The sequence below is a fragment of the Ictidomys tridecemlineatus genome, chromosome 3 (assembly GCF_052094955.1).
Source record: "Ictidomys tridecemlineatus isolate mIctTri1 chromosome 3, mIctTri1.hap1, whole genome shotgun sequence".
Lineage (NCBI taxonomy): Eukaryota > Metazoa > Chordata > Mammalia > Rodentia > Sciuridae > Ictidomys > Ictidomys tridecemlineatus.
The window spans coordinates 211,156,570-211,177,031 of record NC_135479.1 but is presented as its reverse complement, the minus strand read 5'-3'; the positions used below and the strand labels follow the sequence as shown (position 1 = coordinate 211,177,031).

General features: G+C 44.5%; 1 protein-coding gene and 1 long non-coding RNA gene across 2 annotated transcripts; one reads left to right on the top strand and one right to left on the bottom strand.

The window, feature by feature from the left end:
- Window positions 1-118: 118 nt before the first annotated feature.
- Window positions 119-16,736, bottom strand: Get1 (guided entry of tail-anchored proteins factor 1). The gene is made up of 5 exons (XM_005323476.5): window positions 16,561-16,736; window positions 7,037-7,202; window positions 5,609-5,676; window positions 4,070-4,184; window positions 119-2,361 (listed from the first exon to the last, which is right to left on the bottom strand). The coding sequence occupies exons 1-5, from the start codon at window positions 16,660-16,662 to the stop codon at window positions 2,288-2,290; spliced, it is 525 nt and encodes a 174-aa protein (XP_005323533.1). The 5' UTR covers window positions 16,663-16,736; the 3' UTR covers window positions 119-2,287.
- LOC144376500 (uncharacterized) lies at window positions 16,701-18,700 on the top strand. Its single transcript, XR_013437046.1, has 2 exons — window positions 16,701-16,914; window positions 18,356-18,700. It is a non-coding gene; the product is annotated as an uncharacterized LOC144376500 (long non-coding RNA).
- The last annotated feature ends 1,762 nt before the right edge of the window (window positions 18,701-20,462 follow it).

The following is a 20,462-nucleotide window of genomic DNA, read 5'->3' as shown; positions in this document are numbered from 1 at the left end:
GGGTTGTGGTATAGAGCACTTGCCTAGCGTGTGTGAGGCCCTGGGTTCGATTCTCAGCACCATATATAAATAAATAAAATAAAGGTCCATTGACAAAAATGAATAAATAAAACAAGAATTATTTTCTTTTCAGGTTTTACTTTTATAACTTAAAAAAGTTACTTTACAAGCACATACATCAGTATTCATAAACACATGGATATCTTAGAGAAATCATAAGAAACTGATAACATGAGAACTCTGAGAAATTGCGTAACAAGATGGTATCCCTTTCTGTTATCTTTTTAATTCAACCCCATACTTATTATTTACTTAAAAACAAATATACTTTTTGAAAAAAAAAAAAATGTGCAACATAAAGGACGTTTCTATTTCCCTACGTAATCTCCCCAGACCCTCATGAACTCTGTCTTTCCTCAGTGAGACTCGCCACAATACCGGCAGCATCAACTGGAAGGCAGAGGGTCTTGTCGGGGCACTTCACACTGATTGGTGGTCCGCAGACGCCCTGGCGTGCTGCACCTGGCTGCCCACTGATTTCCATATGACCATCACTTGAGGCTGTAGCTTGCTGGGAAGGGGAGGGAGGCAGGAGCCTTCCCTGTGCTAAACTCCTAAACTCCGTCAGGCTGCCACACTCTGGGCGGCCTCCTGGGCCACTCTGTGCTCCTCTCCTGTGGGCTCCTCCTTCTTCACAGCCGAAGCATCTCCTGTGTGGTGTGAGACTCCAGAGCTGCCATCAGGTCCTCCTGATCCTATCTGCTATGAGCACTGCTGCGTTTCCAGGTCTGCACGTGTCATGAAGTAAGGTGAGTGGCTGGGAAAGTCTGCAGTGTCTTGTGAGTTTAAGTTAGTGGAACCTCAAACCCACCCTGGTGGACCTCAATATGACAGTAAACTAAAGGACCAAAGCACTTTGTCTTTTCACAGTATAATCAACTAAAATAATAATGATCTACTTATTAGATCATGAGAAACACAAGAATTAAGAATATGATCTTTGGGCAGGGGGCAGTGATGCACACCTATAATCCCAGCAGCTTGGGAGGCTGAGACAGGAGGATTTCGAGTTCAAAGCAGTCTCAACAACGGCGAGGCAGTCAGCCACTCAGTGAGACCCTGTCTCTAAATAAAATACAAAATAGGACTGGGATGTGGCTCAGTGGTCAAGTGCCCCTGAGTCCAATCCCCAGTACCCACCTCACTAAAAAAGAATATGATCTTTTGAAAACCAGTGACAGAATTTAGCTGTACTGTGCTATGGTTACACACCAAGTTAACAGCCAAGCCTCTCACCACTTGTCAGTTACAAATCGTTTACAGCAAGTAAGTGGTGACAAGGAAGTAAGTAACGCCAGCACTTGCAAATATTTTAATTAGAAAATGTGCCTCAAAAAATAGATTTAGCAGAATTATACTTTAGAGGTTAAACAAGTATCAGTTCAGATTAATTTAATCAGACTCCCTACTTTGTGTTTTAACTTTGTTCCATTCTACTAAGCATAAATATTAAATGCTTACAAAACATACTTACTTTGAAATGCTTAAATACAAAACAATTCATTATGGTCTCATCAGTACATTTATAAAGCACTGTAATGAAAACTAACAGCTCCAAATAAGTAGATAATATACACTATGCAAATGTTTATCCAACAAACAACATTTAGACATAGAAAAAGAACAAGCAATGTCAATTAGTGTTATTCTTTCAGTTATACTACATGAGGCAAAAAAAAAACAAATGTTCAAGTTCTAGTAGTGATAAGATTAAGCTACTTTCTAAACTGGATTAAAAAGTACTTAAATTGTTAGAAAATTTTGACTTTCCAGTTGGCAACAAAATAATGTGCCAAAAGACCAAATCAGTATTTTAAAGCCAGCGTTAGGTGGTTGATGCACACATCCCCAACTGCAGAACACTGGGATTCTCACAAGAATCTCACCAAAAGCCCAAGAACATATTCAACAAAAAAACTACCCTGTGTACTCTGGGGTTTTTTTGTTGTTGTTGTTTTTGTTTTTTTAAGTGGCAATCAGACTTTTAACCTAATAAGAGAACTATTTTTGTAAGTCACACAGCTAGGCCAGGTGTGGTGGGGCACACTTGTAATCCCAGCAACTTGGGAAGGCAGAGGCAGGAGTTTGAGGTCAGCCTGGGCAACTTAGCGAGACCTTGTCTCAAAATTAAAAATAAAAAAGGCTGGAGTTGGGGCTCAGTGGTAAGGAGCCCTGAGTTCAATTCCCAGGACAACAAAACAGTCCTCCAGCAGTGTTCATCTCCTCTTCAGCTGAAAGGGTGAAGTACAATCGCCACAACCTTGTTACAAACTAAAATCCAACAGGTAATTCCAACACCACCTGAAAATAAAGAAATTGAACATGAGAGCATGCAGACAGGCTCGCCACACTTCCTGCCTGTCACCTTCAACTTAATTATAAGAAATTACAGGACTGCAATTCCTTCTGAGCAGTGCGGGGTGAAGAAAGGCTAAGTTCATGGGTTGAACTCTGTCAGACTTTCACAGATCCACAGGGCAACATCATTACTAAGCAGAAATTACACTGAACACAGGCCCTGGTTTGAGTTCCCTTTCCTGCAAGAAAGATGCATTACTATGTATTATAACAACAGATTGGAAGAACTCTGCTTAGTAAAGAAAATTCACTAGTAAAAAATGAATTGATACAGTGCCATGATCTACATGCTTGTACCTCCCAAGCCACATGCTGGAACCCTAATTCCAGTGACAGTGTAGGAAGGGGGGCCTTTGAGGTTCTGAGACCTGAGAACTCATTCTTGCATTCATTACAACACCTGAGGACAGGCAAGAAGGAGCCACCTATGAACCAGAAAATGCATCCTCAAGCCAGGCACAGTGGTGCACACCTATAATCCCAGCAGCTCGGGAGGCTGAGACAGGAGGATTTTGAGCTCAAAGCCAGCCTCAGCAATGGCGAGGCTCTGGGCAACTCAGTGAGACACTGTCTCTAATAAATGTTTTTAAAATAGGGCTGGGGATGTAGCTCAGTGTTGAGTGTCCCTGAGTTCAATCCCCAGGGAAAAAAAGCACCCTCATCAGACACAGAACCTGAAGCACCTTGATCTTGGACTACCAGCCTCCAGGAAACAGAATAGTAGGATGATATGTACCAGATGTTCTTAGCTACATCAGATAAATGGAAAAAAATATACTTCTATAAGAGGTGTTATCAATAACTAATGGGATGTTTGGTTGTTTTTGTTTGGTTGGTTTTTTGGAGGTACCAGGGACAGAACCCCAGTCGCTGGGAAAACAGGTGCATACTACAATGACCAGCTTGGGTTTTCAATTGTTCCTGTATTTCTTTTTCTTTCTTTTTTTTTTTTTTAAATAAATTAACTCCTGTATTTGGACTACTTAGGAAACAATGTATTCAGTAAGACAAATACTGATAATTGCAGATGACTGATTTGGAAGATCATTCAATTTTTTTGTACATCATCAGTGTTCTGGTATTTCTAATCACTCTTCAATAACATGTACTATTTCTTAATTTCTTTTTAATATTTAGTTGTAGATGGACACAATACCTTTATTTTATTTATTTATGTGGTGCTGAGGATCAAACCTAGTGCTCCACACATGGGAGACAAGTGCTCCACCACTGAGCCCCAGCCCAGCCCATACATGTACTACCTTTAACATCCAATAGAGGTTATCTTTCAAAGTAAAAGAAGGGTTGACAGCAGCAAGTGTGCAGAAAGGGCAATCTTACTACAGACTGAAAAGACAGAACTTGGGAACGAGAGGTAGTGTTTAATGAAGGGTGCATCAGAATCCCCAAGTTAGGCCTGGTTCCTAGAAGCAGACCCCAGCTGATTCGAGTCTGCTCTTTAACACTGCAGTGACCATGGACAAGTCAAAGAGCTTCTCTGGACTTTAGTTTTTTGACTGCAAGCCTCATACAAAGCTGAGACAAACCACAGCTCGCCAACAGATGGTGAGTGAAGACGATGCCAGGTAACTCAATCTCCCACCACACACCTCTGCAGGGTCTTCCACTGTGTTTTCCAAAAAGTTCTTACCTGCTACTCTGGTAGGGAAGGCTACCAGGCGGTCTAGCGGTGTTATCCATTTACTCGGCACAACAGCCACGGGGACAGAATAATACTTCCAAATGAGCGAGATCATCAAGGCTGCCTGGAAAGACACTTCCCATGAGTAAAGACCACGTGCCATCACACAGATAATCACAGGGAAGAAGACGGAAATATAATGAACACTGAGACACTGACAGCCCCAAGCTCTGTCAACCCAGTCCTCAAAGCCAACAGAACAGACATACCAGCTCTGCTGTCCAGGGCTGCAGCCTCGAGAAGGAACATCTAGTTGAGAGCTCATAAGCACGTCCAGAATATGCTGCCAACAAGCAGCTGAGCGCTGTCCTGGGAACTGGCATCTTACTATTTCGTTATGAATCCACATATACACTATGTAAGTTAGCTGATAAGCTGACCAAGCCCTCGCATAAGACAGGTGTTCTGTTCCCACTGCCTGTCTCTACTAGCTGAACTACAGCTGAATACAACAGAGAAAGACAGAAGCACACCCTTGCCTCTAAGACCCTTGAAAAATGAGCTAATGCCCCCCAACAGCTGTGTCAGTGTAGGAGTGCACAAGTGAACCCCAAGTTTCAAAGTTGAGTGGAAAACTGAAGAGTGGCTTTCTGTCCCATTCATGATCTTGAATATGCCATGAAAATGAACAGACTTAAAAGCGGTACTGGGGTAACCCCTGTGTCTCTGAACCAATGTGGCATCAAATACAGTGCCTCAGATCATTTCACTTCAGTGTACCCCAAATCCTGGACTTTGAAAGGTAGGTTTTTGAATACTTCAGCTCAGCAAAGACCATACATAATGTTAAACTCCTCTCAAGCAGCCAGAGGCCTGCCCTGTCAGCAGCACAGCCACAGCCTCATACAAGCAGCAACAGAGGTGGCAGCCCCAAGGGAAGCCTCACAGCAGAAGTCTGCAGCTAAGAAGCTGGGGCCTCGGAGTGCTGTCTGTGCACACCAGGGAACAAGTACTATCCAAAATGACTGCAGATCTTAGAAAATACAAGTCTTGTAAACTTCTTACAACATCCCCCGGCCCTTAAAACTGTACTGGAACAGAGGCAAGGTGGGAACTCCCAAGAGGTCACTTCAGGGTTCATTTGCCAAAGTCCCAACCTCTAACAACTCGGCCCCAGAGAAAGGCTCTCTATCAGTGTAATTAAAAATTCACAGGTGGGACTGGGGATGTGGCTCAAGTGGTAGCATGCTCGCCTGGCATGTGCGCGGCACTGGGTTCGATCCTCAGCCCCACATACAAATAAAGATGTTGTGTCCACCGAAAACCAAAAAATAAATATTAAAAAATTCTCTCTCTCTCTCTCTCTCTTTAAAAAAAAAAAAAAAGAAAGAAAAAATCAGTCAAAAAAAAAAGAAAAGAAATTCACAGATGTCAGAGTCACATGCTGGAGGACTCCATGACCTGGCAGCTTGGTGTTCTTAGGCCCAAGTACCACAGGCCACAGCATCTGGAGACAAGTCACAAAGGCCCTGGTGACAGTACACTTACTTGCAATATGTAGAAAGCAACACTCATCACCCATTTTATCTTGGCTAGTTGAGCTGTCCGTGCTTTCACTGAAAGGAAAGAGAAGCAGGATGAACCGTGATGCAGTCCTGACAACAGGAGAAGATACTTCGACCACAGACACTCTGCCTCAGGAAGCACCTCCAGGTACCGACAAACGATCACCCGAGACATTTAGAAATATAAGACAGAACTTCTTAAAAGTCATCAGATTGTGAGGTCAGGACAGCTTCACTTTTGAGAACCCTCAAAATTATTCACCTCCACCAGAGGTTCTTTTTATAATGCCTTGTCAACAGTAATAAATTATCTTCCCTACTTCCTGGTCTACATCACACAGAAACCCCAAGCAGGAGTCTAGATGGTCCCCAGCCTAAAGATGTGCTTTCTGTACCTTGAAGACAGCTCTCTCACCACACACAGGCCAGTAGGGCCTTCAGCACATGGCTGTCCTTCACTCAGATCACGACGGTTTTGGGCATTTTCCAGAGAGCAGAACAAAAAGCCCTGAGAACCCACTACAATATCTTTTTCTAGGATTCCTTCAGAAAAATGCTGAATTTGAAAGTGAAACCCTAGGGGTTGGGGTCGTGGCTCAGCTGTAGAGCACTTGCCTAGCATGTGCAAGGCCCGGGGTTTGATCCTCAGCACCACATAAAAATAAATAAAGGTATTGTGTCCAATTACAACTAAAAAATAAATATTTAAAAAAGAAAATGGGCTGGGGATGTGGCTCAAGCGGTAGCGCGCTCGCCTGGCATGCGTGTAGCCCGGGTTCGATCCTCAGCACCACATACAAATAAAGATGTTGTGTCTGCTGAAAACTAAAAAATAAATATTAAAAATTCTCTCTCTCTCTCTCTATTTTTTTTGCCTCAATTTCTTTTTTTTTTCAGAAGAACAGTTTATTTTTTTTTATTGGTTGTTCACAACATTACAAAGCTCTTGACATATTATATTTCATACATTAGATTGAAGTGGGTTATGAACTCCCAATTTTTACCCCAAATGCAGATTGCAGAATCAGGTCGGTTACACATCCACAATTTTACATATGCCCTATTAGTAACTGTTGTATTCTGCTACTTTCCTATCCCCTACTATCCCCCCTCCCCTCTCTCTCTCTTTAAAAAAAAAAGAAAAAAGAAAATGAAAACCTACAAAGATACATTGACTCCAAAGAAAATCTAAAAGGATTCTTAAATGTTTCTGTGTTTAGAATGCAAAGGTTCACCAGTAAATCAGGAGAAAGTAAAATTTATTACTGGGTTTCTTCCAGACAACATAAAAAATTTCTATCAACATTTAGAATGCCTGAGAAGCAAAACCTGTGTCCTACGAATCCATATATAGAGAATTCTCTATTAACCAGCTCTCACGACACTTTCCAGGTGCCACTCACTGCAATACCATGAGTCTTGAGCTTGTCAGTCATCTTGTTGATCTTTCTTTCCAGCCTGGCGTATCTGGCAAACTCGTCCATCATGTTGACCGTGGAGAGCTCTTGCTTCATATCCTGGATCTCTGCCCTCATCTGCGACTCCTGCTCTGCATCCTTCTGCAGCACCCTGGACATCTGGCAGGGTGGAAGGCTGAGATCAGTATCTTCCCATGTGGGGTAGAGAACGGCTCCGCAGCCCTCCCCTTTCCTTATATGTTCTGACTGAGAAACACAGTGTGCTTTCTACTGTGACCCAGCCAGCTGCCTATTTTCCTTGCAGGCTTGAACCCAAGATGTGGCTTTGAACATTCCCAGATCCTTACATGGGTCAGGCTGTTGCTGGAAAACACTGGGTGATTAGCTTTGTTGCTCGACATGTAGAAACTAGCCACCCTCAGAAAAGCCGCTCAAACACCCACATAATGGGGGCTGGGGTTGTGGCTCAGTGGTAGAGAGCTCGCCTCGCATTCATGAGGCACTGGGTTTGATCCTCAGCACCACATAAAAACAAAATAATATGTCCATCTAAAACTAAAGATACATAGATAAGTAAATATTTTTTTAAAAACACCCACATAAACTCTGTAATCCAACCCCCTTGTGGAGGACATACCTAGGAAAAACATATCTTCTTTCTTTCTCACTGTCTGTCACAAGGATGGCTATGTTAATTCCCCTAAGAAAAGCTCTGCACAGGTTATCCTAGCGTTTAGAGCTTCTTTCTTTGGAATCCCACCCAGCCCTGTCTTCAGATGGTTTGGAACAGCCTCTTGAGGGAACGCCCCCTGCCATGGTTTGAGGTGACTCTGGCCATGTTTGGCTGGACAGGACAAACCAACATCATACTGCTGTGCCTTTCAAGCTGCCCAATGACCTACATGGCCAGGCTGTGGCATTTTCCTAGCCTTTCCAACAGCACAAAGAAAGCCCAAAACTCTGAGCTGAGGTTGACACTCAGTAGTAGAGCACTTGCCTCTCACGCATGAGGCCCTGGGTTCTATCCTCAGCACCACATAAAAAATAAATAAATAAAAATAAAGACATGTGTCCATCTACAACTAGGAAAAAAAATTAAAAAAGAGAAAGCCCAAATTCCCTTGAATTTGAATGACTATACAAATGACATTTTTCCTTCTGCAGATGTCCATGGATTGCTACAGTACAAATGTGTGTATTTTTTACTTATAAGAATCCAATTAGCATCATAAAATAAAAATCAATTCCATCATCACAGCAGCCATTTAAGTGACAGGGAACATAATTCTGTTTCCATCCTGAAGAACTGAGTCCCACATTAGGTGGGGCTGAGAAGGTGGGGGTGCAGGGCATCAGTGATGAGGTAGAGGCCTAGAGCAGGGTGTCAGAGCCCAGTGGGGAGGGTCTTCCCACACAGGGGCACTTGATCAAGGCAGATCAGGGCCAACCATAGTGATAGAGGACCCCCAACACAGCGCTGCCAGACAGGGAGTCAGAATCTGAACAGGTGAGGAATACAGATGGCAAGTCAGAAAACAGGAACCCCACCAAACATGGCATCAGAAGCCAAGCAGGAATGAAGCAGCCATCCACACTGGGTACAGGTGACAGAGGAGATGGGAGATTATGTGCAAGGACATTACATAAGCATTAAAGGTAAGGAGTGGGCTGGGGATGTGGCTCAAGCGGTAGCATGCTCGCCTGGCATGCGTGCGGCCCGGGTTCGATCCTCAGCACCACATAGAAACAAAGATGTTGTGTCCGCCAAAAACTAAAAAATAAATATTAAAAATTCTCTCTCTCTTCTTTAAAAAAATAAAAATTAAAAAAATAAAGGTAAGGAGAGTCGGTCTTCTGTCAGAAAAAGATAGAAATGGGTATTGGGAGAGAACTAGAACTTAGAACTGGAAATATGGATATGAACTCATGGTTTGAGTTAAAGTACTCTCCCCAGCAAGACCCAGAGGACTTCACGGGCAGAGGAATCCTGTATGGAATTGTAGCTCACCTAGACTGACTGCCACCCAAAGGCCTCTCCCACTCCCATATACCTGTGCCAGTAGGCCAGGAACATGAGGATGAGATGACAATGGCCGCCAGGTGGCGCCCACCAACTGTTCAAGATGGGCCTGGGTCAGAACACTGCAAGGGCACACTGAGGCAGAGAGGTCCTGGTGGGGGAGCGCTGGCCCCCAGTAACCTGCCCGGCGTAATAAGCAAACACCCCAAAATGGAAGTCCTATGCCAGTGGACGAGAAGCAATGAGAACACAGCACCCCTCCTGAGAGAGCCAGGCCGACACTGAACAAAACCAGCAAGCATGGCCCTGATGCGAAAGTCAAGGCCAGCCCCATCTGAAAATCGTCTGGTGGGAGGATGACACAAGCTGCCTGGCTCCTCCCTCCAGGACTTCTGGGGACAAGCATGGGAACATCCCTGGACACAGGATGGATGTTCTTCCATCGAGGGAAGGGACCAAGGCCCCTGCAGAGCTCCAGACCCTGAAAAGCCCAGATGCCATTCTCCACCAGGGCCAGCACCACCAGCTGGAACCTGATCACTAGCAGAGCTCCAGGCCTGCAGCTGCCCCTCCTCCTAGGACACTGGTCCCCTCATAAGAGCACCCCAGACAGCTGTATACTGTTCTCCACCCCAGGGACCCCAGGCAGGTCCTGTGAGTCTGCTGTGTCCTAACACTTGGAGACTCACGGCAGGGACTCGCTGAGTGCCTGACTGCTTTGGAAAGGAGATGTCTAAGAAACATGCCACTTGGGCTGAGGGTAGTGTGCTCGCCTAGCATGCGTGCGGCCCGGGGTTCAATCCTCAGCACCACATACAAACAAAGATGTTGTGTCCACTGAAAACTAAAAAGTAAATATTAAAATTCTCAAAAAAAAAAAAAAAGAAAGAAAAGAAACATGCCACCCACACAGATCCTGCAGTGTCCACCTCTCACTCAATCCTCTAGTGCAAAGGGAGATGGCCGCATTTTCCAGCAAAAAGTGAAGGGTGATTTTGAAAATGCTAGGGCTATAAAACAGTGGTAGGCCCCACAAACCTAACCCAGAGGTGGCCTGCACCATACCCAACTGTCCGCAAAGCTAGGTATCTAGGAGGAGCTGCTGGCGGCACCTACACAGAGCCTATGACTCGCCAGGACCCTCACCCCAGCCTCTGCCACACCAGGCCCCAGGCGCTACTCGTAGTATGAGCCTCCTGCACCTACACAGCAAATCAACAAAGTGGACTAAAAGGGCAAAAGACTTGTCCAGACAGCCTCCAAAGAAAGTATGCAGCTGTGAGGGTAGAGATAAAGATGGTTTCTCTTACTGCACACTCACAATGCAGGGGCCGCTGTGGTACCAAAATGCACAGGGACTTCCAACCAGCAAGCAGCAATCAACTCCAGAGAAACCAGCGAGGTGTCCTCTAATTCATTCAACTCTGACACTATCAAGAAACAGTGTCAGATCCCACAGGTATAGGGCTTAGTCCCACAGGACAATCCTCACCTCAAACACTGTTACAAGTTCCAGCCTCTGGAATTTCTGGCAGACAACTACAAATTAGAGTTTCCATGAGTCGCTCTTTAGGTTGCATTAATTTGCTAGACCAAGGCCTGGGAGTATAGCTCAATAGTAGAGGACTTGCCTAGCATGCAAGAGGCCCTAAGCTCAAGCCCCAGCACTGCAAAAAGAAAAAAAAAAAAAAAAAAACTTGCTAGCCCAGCTGGCAGAACTCAGGGAAACACTTGCCGATTTTACAAAGGATATGTTTGCTGAGGGCCATTACCAAGTAGGAATGACCATCGAAATTTCCTTGCCAAGCGTACCCCATGCTGCTTAGAGGACATTCGATGGGACATTGCATGCATGCTTTAATAAGGTGACCTTGCTCAAGGGACCAAGGCGGATCCGGGTTTAGAGCTGATCAGGTTTGAGGAAGTAACCAGCTCCTTGAGTTTAAGGCGTTGCTAGTTTAAGATAATGGGTTTTAGGGAAGTTGGAAGTTGAAGATTATTGCTGGGATTAGGGTGTTCCTGCTGCTTGTTCCCGTTGAGTTCTCGTGAGATTAAAAGGGGATTTGGAGATAGCCTCGTATAGCCTCCTAGAGTAGGTGAATTGTGCAGGAGACGGCAGAATGCGATTGCCCCTGGACCTGTGTGGAGGCGGTGTGAGAGCGGGAATAAAGAATTGCTGTTTGAATCTACAAAGTGTGGGTGCCTCCTGAATCTTGTGCCAAGCCGAGACATTGGCTTTGGCATAAGTTAATCTTGGAGTCAATCCTAGAGGACTAATACCTAACCATATTTGGCAGATGGACGTCACACACTTGCCAGAATTTGGAAAATTAAAATATTTACATGTTACAGTTGATACTTCTTCCGGATTTTTGATGGGCTCCCTTCATGCCGGAGAAAAAACTAAAGATGTTATAGCTCATTGCTTACAAAATTTTGCCACTGTGGGTGTTCCTAAACAGTTAAAAACTGATAATGGTCCTGGTTACACTTCTAAATCTTTTAAACAATTTTGCTCATCATTTGGTATTACTCATATAACAGGAATCCCATACAATCCACAGGGACAAGGCATAGTTGAAAGAGCTCATCAAACTATTAAAACGTACCTATTAAAGCAAAAAGAGGGAATTGGAAAGGGGTATATATCCCCCAAAGATAAACTTAAAATAACCCTTTTTACTCTAAACTTTTTAAATTTGGATTCATCAGGACTTAGTGCTGTGGAAAGACATATGTATCCGAAAAATGTACATAAGCCTAAGGTACTTTGGAAAGATATTCCAACAGGACAATGGAAAGCTCCTGACTCAGTGTTTGTCTGGAGTCAGGGGTCTGTTTTTGTGTTCCCACAGGGAGAACAGCAGCCAATTTGGATTCCAGAGAGGTTAACCAAAACAATTTCTACAGAAAAAGAAGATGATCTGACTGAAATCCATAACAGCTGATATCCAGAGCCCCAGCTTGGCTATTCTTACATCTGCGACAGTGATTAACCACGGTGCTTTTTTTTTTTCAATATCTATTTTATTATTGCTTTTTCCCACATCATAAAGTTCTATTTTATTTTTTGAGCTCATACAAACCTAGGTTAATGTTTTTCTGATCAGTTTTGTTTTTTGACTGTGTTTTATTTTTTGACTGTTTTTAAACATTGCAATGGAGATTTTACCTAGGTAAAGCTACAAGGCCGTTGTTATTGTCTTATGTGTTGCATGTTATGTATGCACTGTTTTGTGTTGCATGTCAGTATGTGTGTATGTCCATATTTTTATATGAGGAGCGCTCATGAAAAAATGGATCCAAATTTTTTTTTATTCATGTGATTTAAGTGGTTTAATCTAAATTAGGTAAACAGCTGTTAATGATTGTTTTCAAAGGTGGTTAATAGATCTGTTTGCTTACTATTGTTTTTAAAGGTGAATAACAGATCTGTTTGTTTACTTTCACTTTTCCTTTTCATTATATTTGATAATTCTGTTCAGGATAATGTCTCTTTAACATCATTGCCAGAATTCCCATCTCCATCCCAGTGCCGGTGAAGACTAAGAAAACCAAACAACAGCTTCTATGATAGCTACCACAGTAAACTGTATAAACTGATGCATCAATGAATATAACTCAACAAGTAATGCTCAATCAAGGACTTGATTTACTTTGGGAGGAAATAGACATATTGATAGACTCTTCCACTTTGAACTGCCTGCAGAACTTGCCTGGACTATATATCAGTTGCATGCATTGTGAACTATCGTCTGGTGCACCGAATTGTGGTACTGCTGGCATATTTTTGCTGATGGTGTCACCAGTGATGCAATTTCCTTGCCAGCACACCCCATGTTACTTGTGGTAATGCTGGCATCTTTGCTGATGGTGTCACCAGTGACGCAATTTTTCCAAAGGAGCTGTCAATTGGCTTGGTGTCGTGGCATTTCTGTATCTTCCTCCCTTCTACTAGTGATGGTCTAAAATTTGGGGGCCAACAGAGGTGAGGCAAGAACCTCACCCCCCCGGTAGTCAGTGACGGGTTGATCTGGTTGCAGTGGATTCAACCTAAGACAGGAAACTGACGTGTAAAGGTCAGTTCTCCCATGACGGGTAAGAACCATATGTTGAATTGGACAACCTATCAGGCACGGTCCTAAGCCACATTGCTTGTTGTTTAATTAATCAGAAGGGGGGATATGTTAAAGGATACAGATAAGCAGCCAAGAGATATGAAAAGGGAGGGCTGGAAGAATCTAAGCATGGTCACCCCATCCCCAGTTGAGGAGGACCCTCTCAGCACATAGATGAGTTCCTGTTCACTCTCCTGTGAGCCTTCACATGTTAGGCTGGCCAGAAGGTGCCACACCTCTCCTTTGGGAGATCTCACTACAGAGGCATAACTGATGAATGGACAGCCACACAGGAATGGGAGTGGACATAAAGAGTAAGGCCTACTGCTAATGAGCTGAGAAATTTCTTTGTGCTCAGCTCTAGACAGAAAAGTGGAAGAAGATTATATTTTTGGTTTCTATGACCTGTCTCAGGAAAGAGAATCTTGATTCCTATGGCCAAAAAGAAAAGGCAGGTGAAAGGAGGATGGGAGAAAATTGAGAGACACAGAATTTGCTTTCTGAGGCCTACAGTGCCCCAAAATTATTTAAAATTTTAAAAAAAAAAAGGTCTTTAATCTTCATTGCTCTGAAGCTATTCCAAAATAACATTCATGGATGTTATGAGCCAGGAGCCACAAACAAAAAAACAAAATAAATAAATCATAATGCCACAGACTTCCATAAGCACATGAAGAGATGCTGGGAAATGCAAGTCAAAACTACAGTGACAGACCACTCATCTATCAGGATGGCAACTGGTTAAAAACAACAATAACAAAAAATAACAAGTGCAATGAGTGGGAATGCAAATGGCCTGGCCACTGTGCAACCAGTGTGGCAGCTTCTCAGTAGAACTAAACCAAACAGAATTCCCATCTGATCCAGCAATTCCACTTTTACCGGAGATTGAAAGCAGGGGCACTCTGCCACCAAGCCACACTCTCTCAGCTCCCCCTTTTTAAATCTGGAGACATGTTCTCACTAAGCTGCCAAGGCTTACATCAAAATTGCAATCTCCCTGCCTCAGCTCCCTAGTAGCTGGGATTACAAGCGCGCACCACCATGCCCAGCTCTAGCGATTTCACTTGATTATACCCAAAAGAGTTGAAAGCAACTGGGGTTAGGGTTGGGGTTCAAGTGGTGGTGTGCTCGACTAGCACATGTGAGGCACTGGGTTCGATCCTCAGCACCACATAAAAATAAAATAAAGATATTGTATCCACCTAAAACTAAAAAAAAATTAAATATTAAAAAAAAGAATTGAAAGCAAGAAAGCAAGAACTCAAACACAGATTAATACATCCACTTCTAGCAGCTTCACTTATAATAGCCAAAAGGAAGAAATAACCCAAGTGTCTATAAACAGATGAAAGGATAAATAAACAGGTGCAAATATGTAATGTAATCCCAGCAACTCGGGAGGCTCAGCACGTTAGCAAGGCCCTAAGCAACTAAGACCTAAGCAAGTGAGACCCTGTCTCAAAATAAAAAATAAAAAGAACTGGGGATGTGGCTTAGTGGTAGAGCACCCCAGGGTTCAATTCCTAGTACAAAAAAAAAAAAGATAAATGGATAAACAAAATGTGGTACCAATATACATTGGAATATTATTCAGTCTTTAAAAAGGAAAGAAATTCTGACATATGCTACAACATGGATGAGATAGTATGCTAAGTGAAATAAGACAAAGGAAAAAAAGCTGTGGTTCCACTTACATGAGGCTCCTAGAGTAGCCAAACTGAGACAGCAGAATGGTGATTGTCAGGGACTGGGGGAAAAGAACAGAGCTATTTTGTAATAGGCAAGAGTCTCAGCTAAAGGCTGATAAAAGATTCTGGGATAGGGATAGAGTAGTCTGCAAAACAATGAGAATGTCCTCCTGCCACTGGACTGTACAGCTAAGAGGAGGAGGAGGAGGAGGAGGAATTTTATGTTATGTGTACTTTACAAGGAAAAGAAAAAAGACAAATGTTTTAGTCAGCTTTTTCACTGCTGTGACCAAAAACCTGACAAGAACAATTTCAGATGACGAAAAGTTGGTTTGGGGCTCACAGTTTCAGAGGTCTCAGTCCATAGATGGCCAACTCCATTGCTCTGGGCCTAAGATGAGGCAGACCATCATGGCCAAAGAAAGCAGCTCAGGACACGGCAATTAGGAAACAAAGAGCTCTGTTCACGGGGGACAAAATATATCCTCCAAGGCATAACCCCAGGGACCCACCTCTTCTAGTCACACCCTACCTGCCTATCACCCACTTAATCCTTCCAGTGTATAAGGCGCTGATTAGGTAAAGGTTCTCAACACCCCATCATTTTACCTCTAAACTTTCTTGCATCATCTCACACACGAGCTAAACCATAACAAAAAGCAAAAGACAGCTCTTCAGCAGTATTTCATGCAAAGCTTCGAATATTCTCTTAATCATCAGGTGACATCAGGAAAGATTCTGAAGGGGAGCAGGGGTTAACAGAAAATCCTCTATACTTCAGGGAAAGGGGTTAAGGCCCTAGAATACAGTTTTGCCCAAAACAGACACTCAACCAATCCTAGTAGAATAAGGCAAAGAAGCAGAAGTCCTGCCTTGTCTTAAATATGCCACCACCACCAATTTTTACTAGGAGAGAAAGAGCTGTTTCTAGTCTGAAGTCTCAGTCTGAGTCAGACAGCCCCTCACTTTTGCTGTGAGCAAAGAGAGGGTGCCCCGCTCCCCGAGCCCCTGCCCTACCAATTCCTTACTATGCTCCGGTAGGCAGGAGTGCAGAACTGGAAGACGCACCCAGCAGTCACTAGGTGGACTCTTATCTGGCCTCCTCCCGGGAGGCGAGAGTCGTTGAGGACACCCCCCCTCTCACAGCAGCCGGGACACCGGGCCGCCAGGCCGAGGCATCACTGCGGGGCGACACGTCCCGTTGCCCCCTCGGACCCCAAAAGCATCGCACTGTACTGGGATTCTCTCTTCACCAGTCTCCCCGCCCCGCTCGTCCCAAAATGCGGGCCCCTGCAGCTGGGCTCCGTCGCTCCGGGACCGAGCAGCGAGGCCTCGGGAGGCCCCGTCCCTGCAGCTAGGGCCGCTCGAGGCCAGGGGCCAGGGCTAACCGGACGGCGGGGCTGGCAGCCGCGCGCCGGGCACCTGCTCCGGTCGCCGCTGCCACCCACGGCGGGAAGGCTGCGGCCACGTGAAAGCCGACCGGGAGCTGCGGCGCCTCCCCGCTCGGGAACCGGCTGCGGAGGGACGACTCTGCGCCTTCAGATGCTGGGAACCAAAAACCAAAATCACCTCACGACGGCGGCCGGCACGGCGCTGCGGGCCCCGGGCGCCCAGCCTGGGACCCCGAGCGCGCCGGCGGGCCCTGCGGCGGTATCCCCACCGGCCCGGGAAAGGCAGGCAGCACTTACGAAGGAGGACAAGGACGGAAGGAGGATCCGCAGGACATTGCACCCAAATACGAAACAGAGCACCAGCAGCCACGCCCAGCGGTCGGCCTCGGCCGCGCTCATCCCGGACGCTCCCCGCCGCGCCAGCACCGCTACGGAAGCTCCATAGGGACCAAGCCGGCGGGCGCGCCCGCGCCTGCGCAATGTATCCCACCGGCCGTGCTGCGGCGTGTCCGTACGCCTGCGCACTGCGCCGCCTTGGGGAAGAGGCGGGGTCGACTTTTCCTCCCAGTCTCCGTGGAGCGCAGGATATGCTGACCTTCCCCTGGCCTTCCTGGGTTCCGTAGTGGTGTTCTACCCATCCCGCTACCTGGGGTAACCAGTCTTCCAAAATTCCTGTTGGGTCATCGTCGCAACTGCAATTTGGTCATATATACAAACCATTTGTGTTATTAATACTTTATTTAAATTGACCCACTTTTGTTCCTAAGTAAACTTACTTTAAAATAAAATAAGCCTTTGGTTAAACAAAAACTACCTTATGGTGACAGGTAACTAAAAAATGTTTTCTCAGCAGTTTTTATATGTAAAATGTCTTGAGTGCACATTTCAGAAACTAAACACTAATAAATTTAAATGAAGTATAAAATTGCATGCTTGAAAAATAAGTTCATGAATCAGAAGACAATGTTCAGACGCTGGAGAGGTATTCAGTGGTAGGGGCTTGCCTAACAGGCACCATGCCCTGGGTTCAATCTCCAGCACCAAAACAAAATCATTTACAACCAATCTAATAATAAAATTTAGGTGAAGATCAGGTTTTGCAACAAAATAATCACAACTCATGTCTGTGTAGTGTATAAAGCAAAAGATCTTTTGTTGTCTTTTCTGTCATGGTTAGATTCTGAGAACTAATTCCTATCAAAAATAATGCAAGGATCTGTGATTCTACAAATTTGTTTCCAGAAAACACGAGAAGCACAGCTATTCAATAGCAGTAGAATGAATTATTTCCACGAAAAAGCATATTAAGCTGATAGGTGACTGCTAAACTAACCAAAACAAAACAAGCTTGGGGCCTCTCCCCATAACCTTCCCCTCCAGCTGGACGCCCCCCAAAACTGCAGCCAGGCTCCAGGGTCCCCCAATCCCTGGAGAAGGAGAAGCTGCCTGCTGAATAGTATGGCCATGCCTCCCCCTCCTTCAATCAACCCCAGCTGAACACCAAGGAATTAGTAGGAATCAGGTTTATTGGCTGCAGCTAGGTCCAGAGGAAGGCTTTTGCCTAAATCAATTCATTGCTCCGATCCCCAAGTTCAGAAATGTTTAGAATTTTAGGCCCAGTGTGTAGGGGGAGAGGGCGCTAAGAGGCTCACCATCGGTAGAAGTCCACATAAAAGTAGGTTTTTTTTTTTTTTTTTTTTTCCCCTACTGTTCTGGACAATCAACCCAGACCTGGAAAATAAATCAAGGACACTCTCTAAGAAAATCAGTGCCAGGGAAAGGGAAATTTACCTTCCCCTCATTTGTACATTTACTCCTATCTTTGGGTCTGTAGAGAACTTTCCCTAGGATCCACCTACTGTCCTTTGAAAGGCAAAGGCCTCTGTGAAGGCTCCAGGCCAATAGAGGCCTTGAGTTAGTGTCCCTTATCTCAGTCTGCTTCTGTAAACATAGTTGCCACCTGAAAACTTTTTTTTTCTTTTACAAAAATTCTTGCTCATAGTCTAAGAACAGTTTGGTGAGAGTCTTTGGAAAAGCTTAATTAAGATTTTCTGTGGAGGAGAGGTGCCATAACACAACTTCTGCTTTTCAGGCTGAAGAGGAAAGCATCTGATGTTCCCCGTCCCTACCCACAGCCCATGCTGCTGTCATATATTCCCAGGAGAAAGACCCCTCCATTCCTAGTGAACAAAAATTCTGAGAAAAGAACACTGGAGAATGCCCCTAGACTGATGCAGCAGAGGTGGGAGAGTCTCACCCAGTGCTGCATGGCCTTCAGAGGTGACTCAATTTTAAAACCTCGGCTCTGGGGCTGGGGATGTGGCTCAAGCGGTAGTGCACTCGCCTGGCATGCGTGCAGCCGGGTTCAATCCTCAGCACCACATACCAACAAAGATGTTGTGTCCGCCGAGAACTTAAAAATAAATATTAAAAATTCTCTCTCTCTCTCTCTCTCTCTCTCTCTCTCTCTCTCTCTCTCTCTCTCTCTCTCCTCTCTTACTCTCTCTTTAAAATAAATAAATAAATAAATAAAAAATAAAACCTCAGCTCTGCTGTTATTTCATTTGGGCAACTCTTTAAAAAAAAAAGCAGTAGCAATAAAAGTTTGAATTCTACTAATTTGTGGAAAGAAAGTAGAAAAGCGGGCACATCTCAATATGAATCTGAGTCAGTCAGTCTAGATCTGGTACAGGTTACAGTGGTTACAGAAGCTCATAGAATGACTGATAGTTTTTTGATTCTGCAATCACAAACTACCACAAAATTAGTAGCTTAAAATGCATTCATTTATTATTTGACAATTCAGAAATCTGAAATGCATCTCACTGGGCTAAAATAATGTTCTTGAGTATCATGAGCCGTCCATGGGCTGTGTGTGGACTACGTTGCGTGTCGTAGCCTCATGAGGGGATGGTCTGGCATTGGGAACCTCTCGTGGGACCCCCACAGGGATTGATCACCTGACGCAGGTGAACTTCCCCCTCAAGCTCTGCCAAAGATCCCACACAGCACCTGAAATGGGTATGTCCTGAGAAGATGCCAATCAACCTGCGGACTGCAAGACACCAGGAAGCAAGACTCCGCCCTTGAAACCTTATCCCTGCCTTTGAGGCACCCCCTTAAATAAACCACCAGAGCTATCTTATCTTTGTCTAGATCCAGTGCCCATGTGGACTAGGTATATCAGGGGCTTTGCTTCTGTAAATATATTTCTGGCTATTTGTGTTTTGTCATTCACTAATTATTTGAGACTTTAAGTTTTAGGGTGGCTTACATCCTCCTGGGCAGGAAGAAGAACCCCCCCCCCCAGTGGTACTGGCCATTGCCCCTGTTACTTGAGGACATTATGGCAAACAAAATAAATCAGTCACAAAAACACAAATCATGCATGAGGGCTGGGGTTGGGCCTTTTGGTGGAATGCTTTCCTAGCATGTGTGAGGCACTGGGTTCCATTCTCGGCACCACATAAAAATAAATAAAGGTTCATCCACAACTAAATATGTGTGTGTGTGTGTGTGTGTGTGTGTGTGTGTAGACAAATAATGCACGATTCCACTCCCATTAGATCTCTAAAGTAGTCAAACCCTCCAAAACATGGACTAGAGGGAGGGGAAGACAGGTAGTCATTGTTAAATGGGTTCGAGTTTCAAGTTTGCAAGGTGAAAAAGTTCTGAAGACCTGGTACACAACAATGCAAACATACATGACACTACTGAACAATACACTATAAAATATTTACAATAGCCGGGCATGGAGGCCCATGCCTATAATCCCAGTGGCTTATGAGGCTGAGACAGAGGATGGAAAGTTCAAATCCGGCCTCAGCAAAAAGTGAGGTGCTAAGCAACTCAGTGAGACCCTGTCTCTAAATAAAATACAAAATAGGGCAGGGGATGTGTTTCAGTGGTTGAGTGCCCCTGAGTTCAATCCCCAGTCCCCCCTCCCAAAAAAAAAAAACAAAAAAAAAACTACAATGGCAAATTCTATTACCAACATCTGTGAACATCTGTGCCTCCCATCTTCATCATTGGACTTGACAATGAATAAATTTACATCAAAAGTCTGCATCTAGCATTTATGCAATATAATAAAAATTTTTGTTGTTTCAGAGGTTTTCCTTGTTTTGTCTTTCAATGAAGAGGCTTGTAAAAAAAAAAAATTAGGGATGGGAGGAGCACTGAGGATTGAACCCAGAGGT

Excerpts from the sequence above, each read along its gene's own strand:
- Get1 (XM_005323476.5), bottom strand. The coding sequence starts at position 16,662 with ATGAGCGCGGCCGAGGCCGACCGCTGGGCGTGGCTGCTGGTGCTCTGT. Across the intron at positions 7,203-16,560 it reads TTCCGTCCTTGTCCTCCTTC|ATGTCCAGGGTGCTGCAGAA; the intron begins GTAAGTGCTGCC and ends CCACCCTGCCAG. Across the intron at positions 5,677-7,036 it reads TGACAAGCTCAAGACTCATG|TGAAAGCACGGACAGCTCAA; the intron begins GTATTGCAGTGA and ends CTTTCCTTTCAG.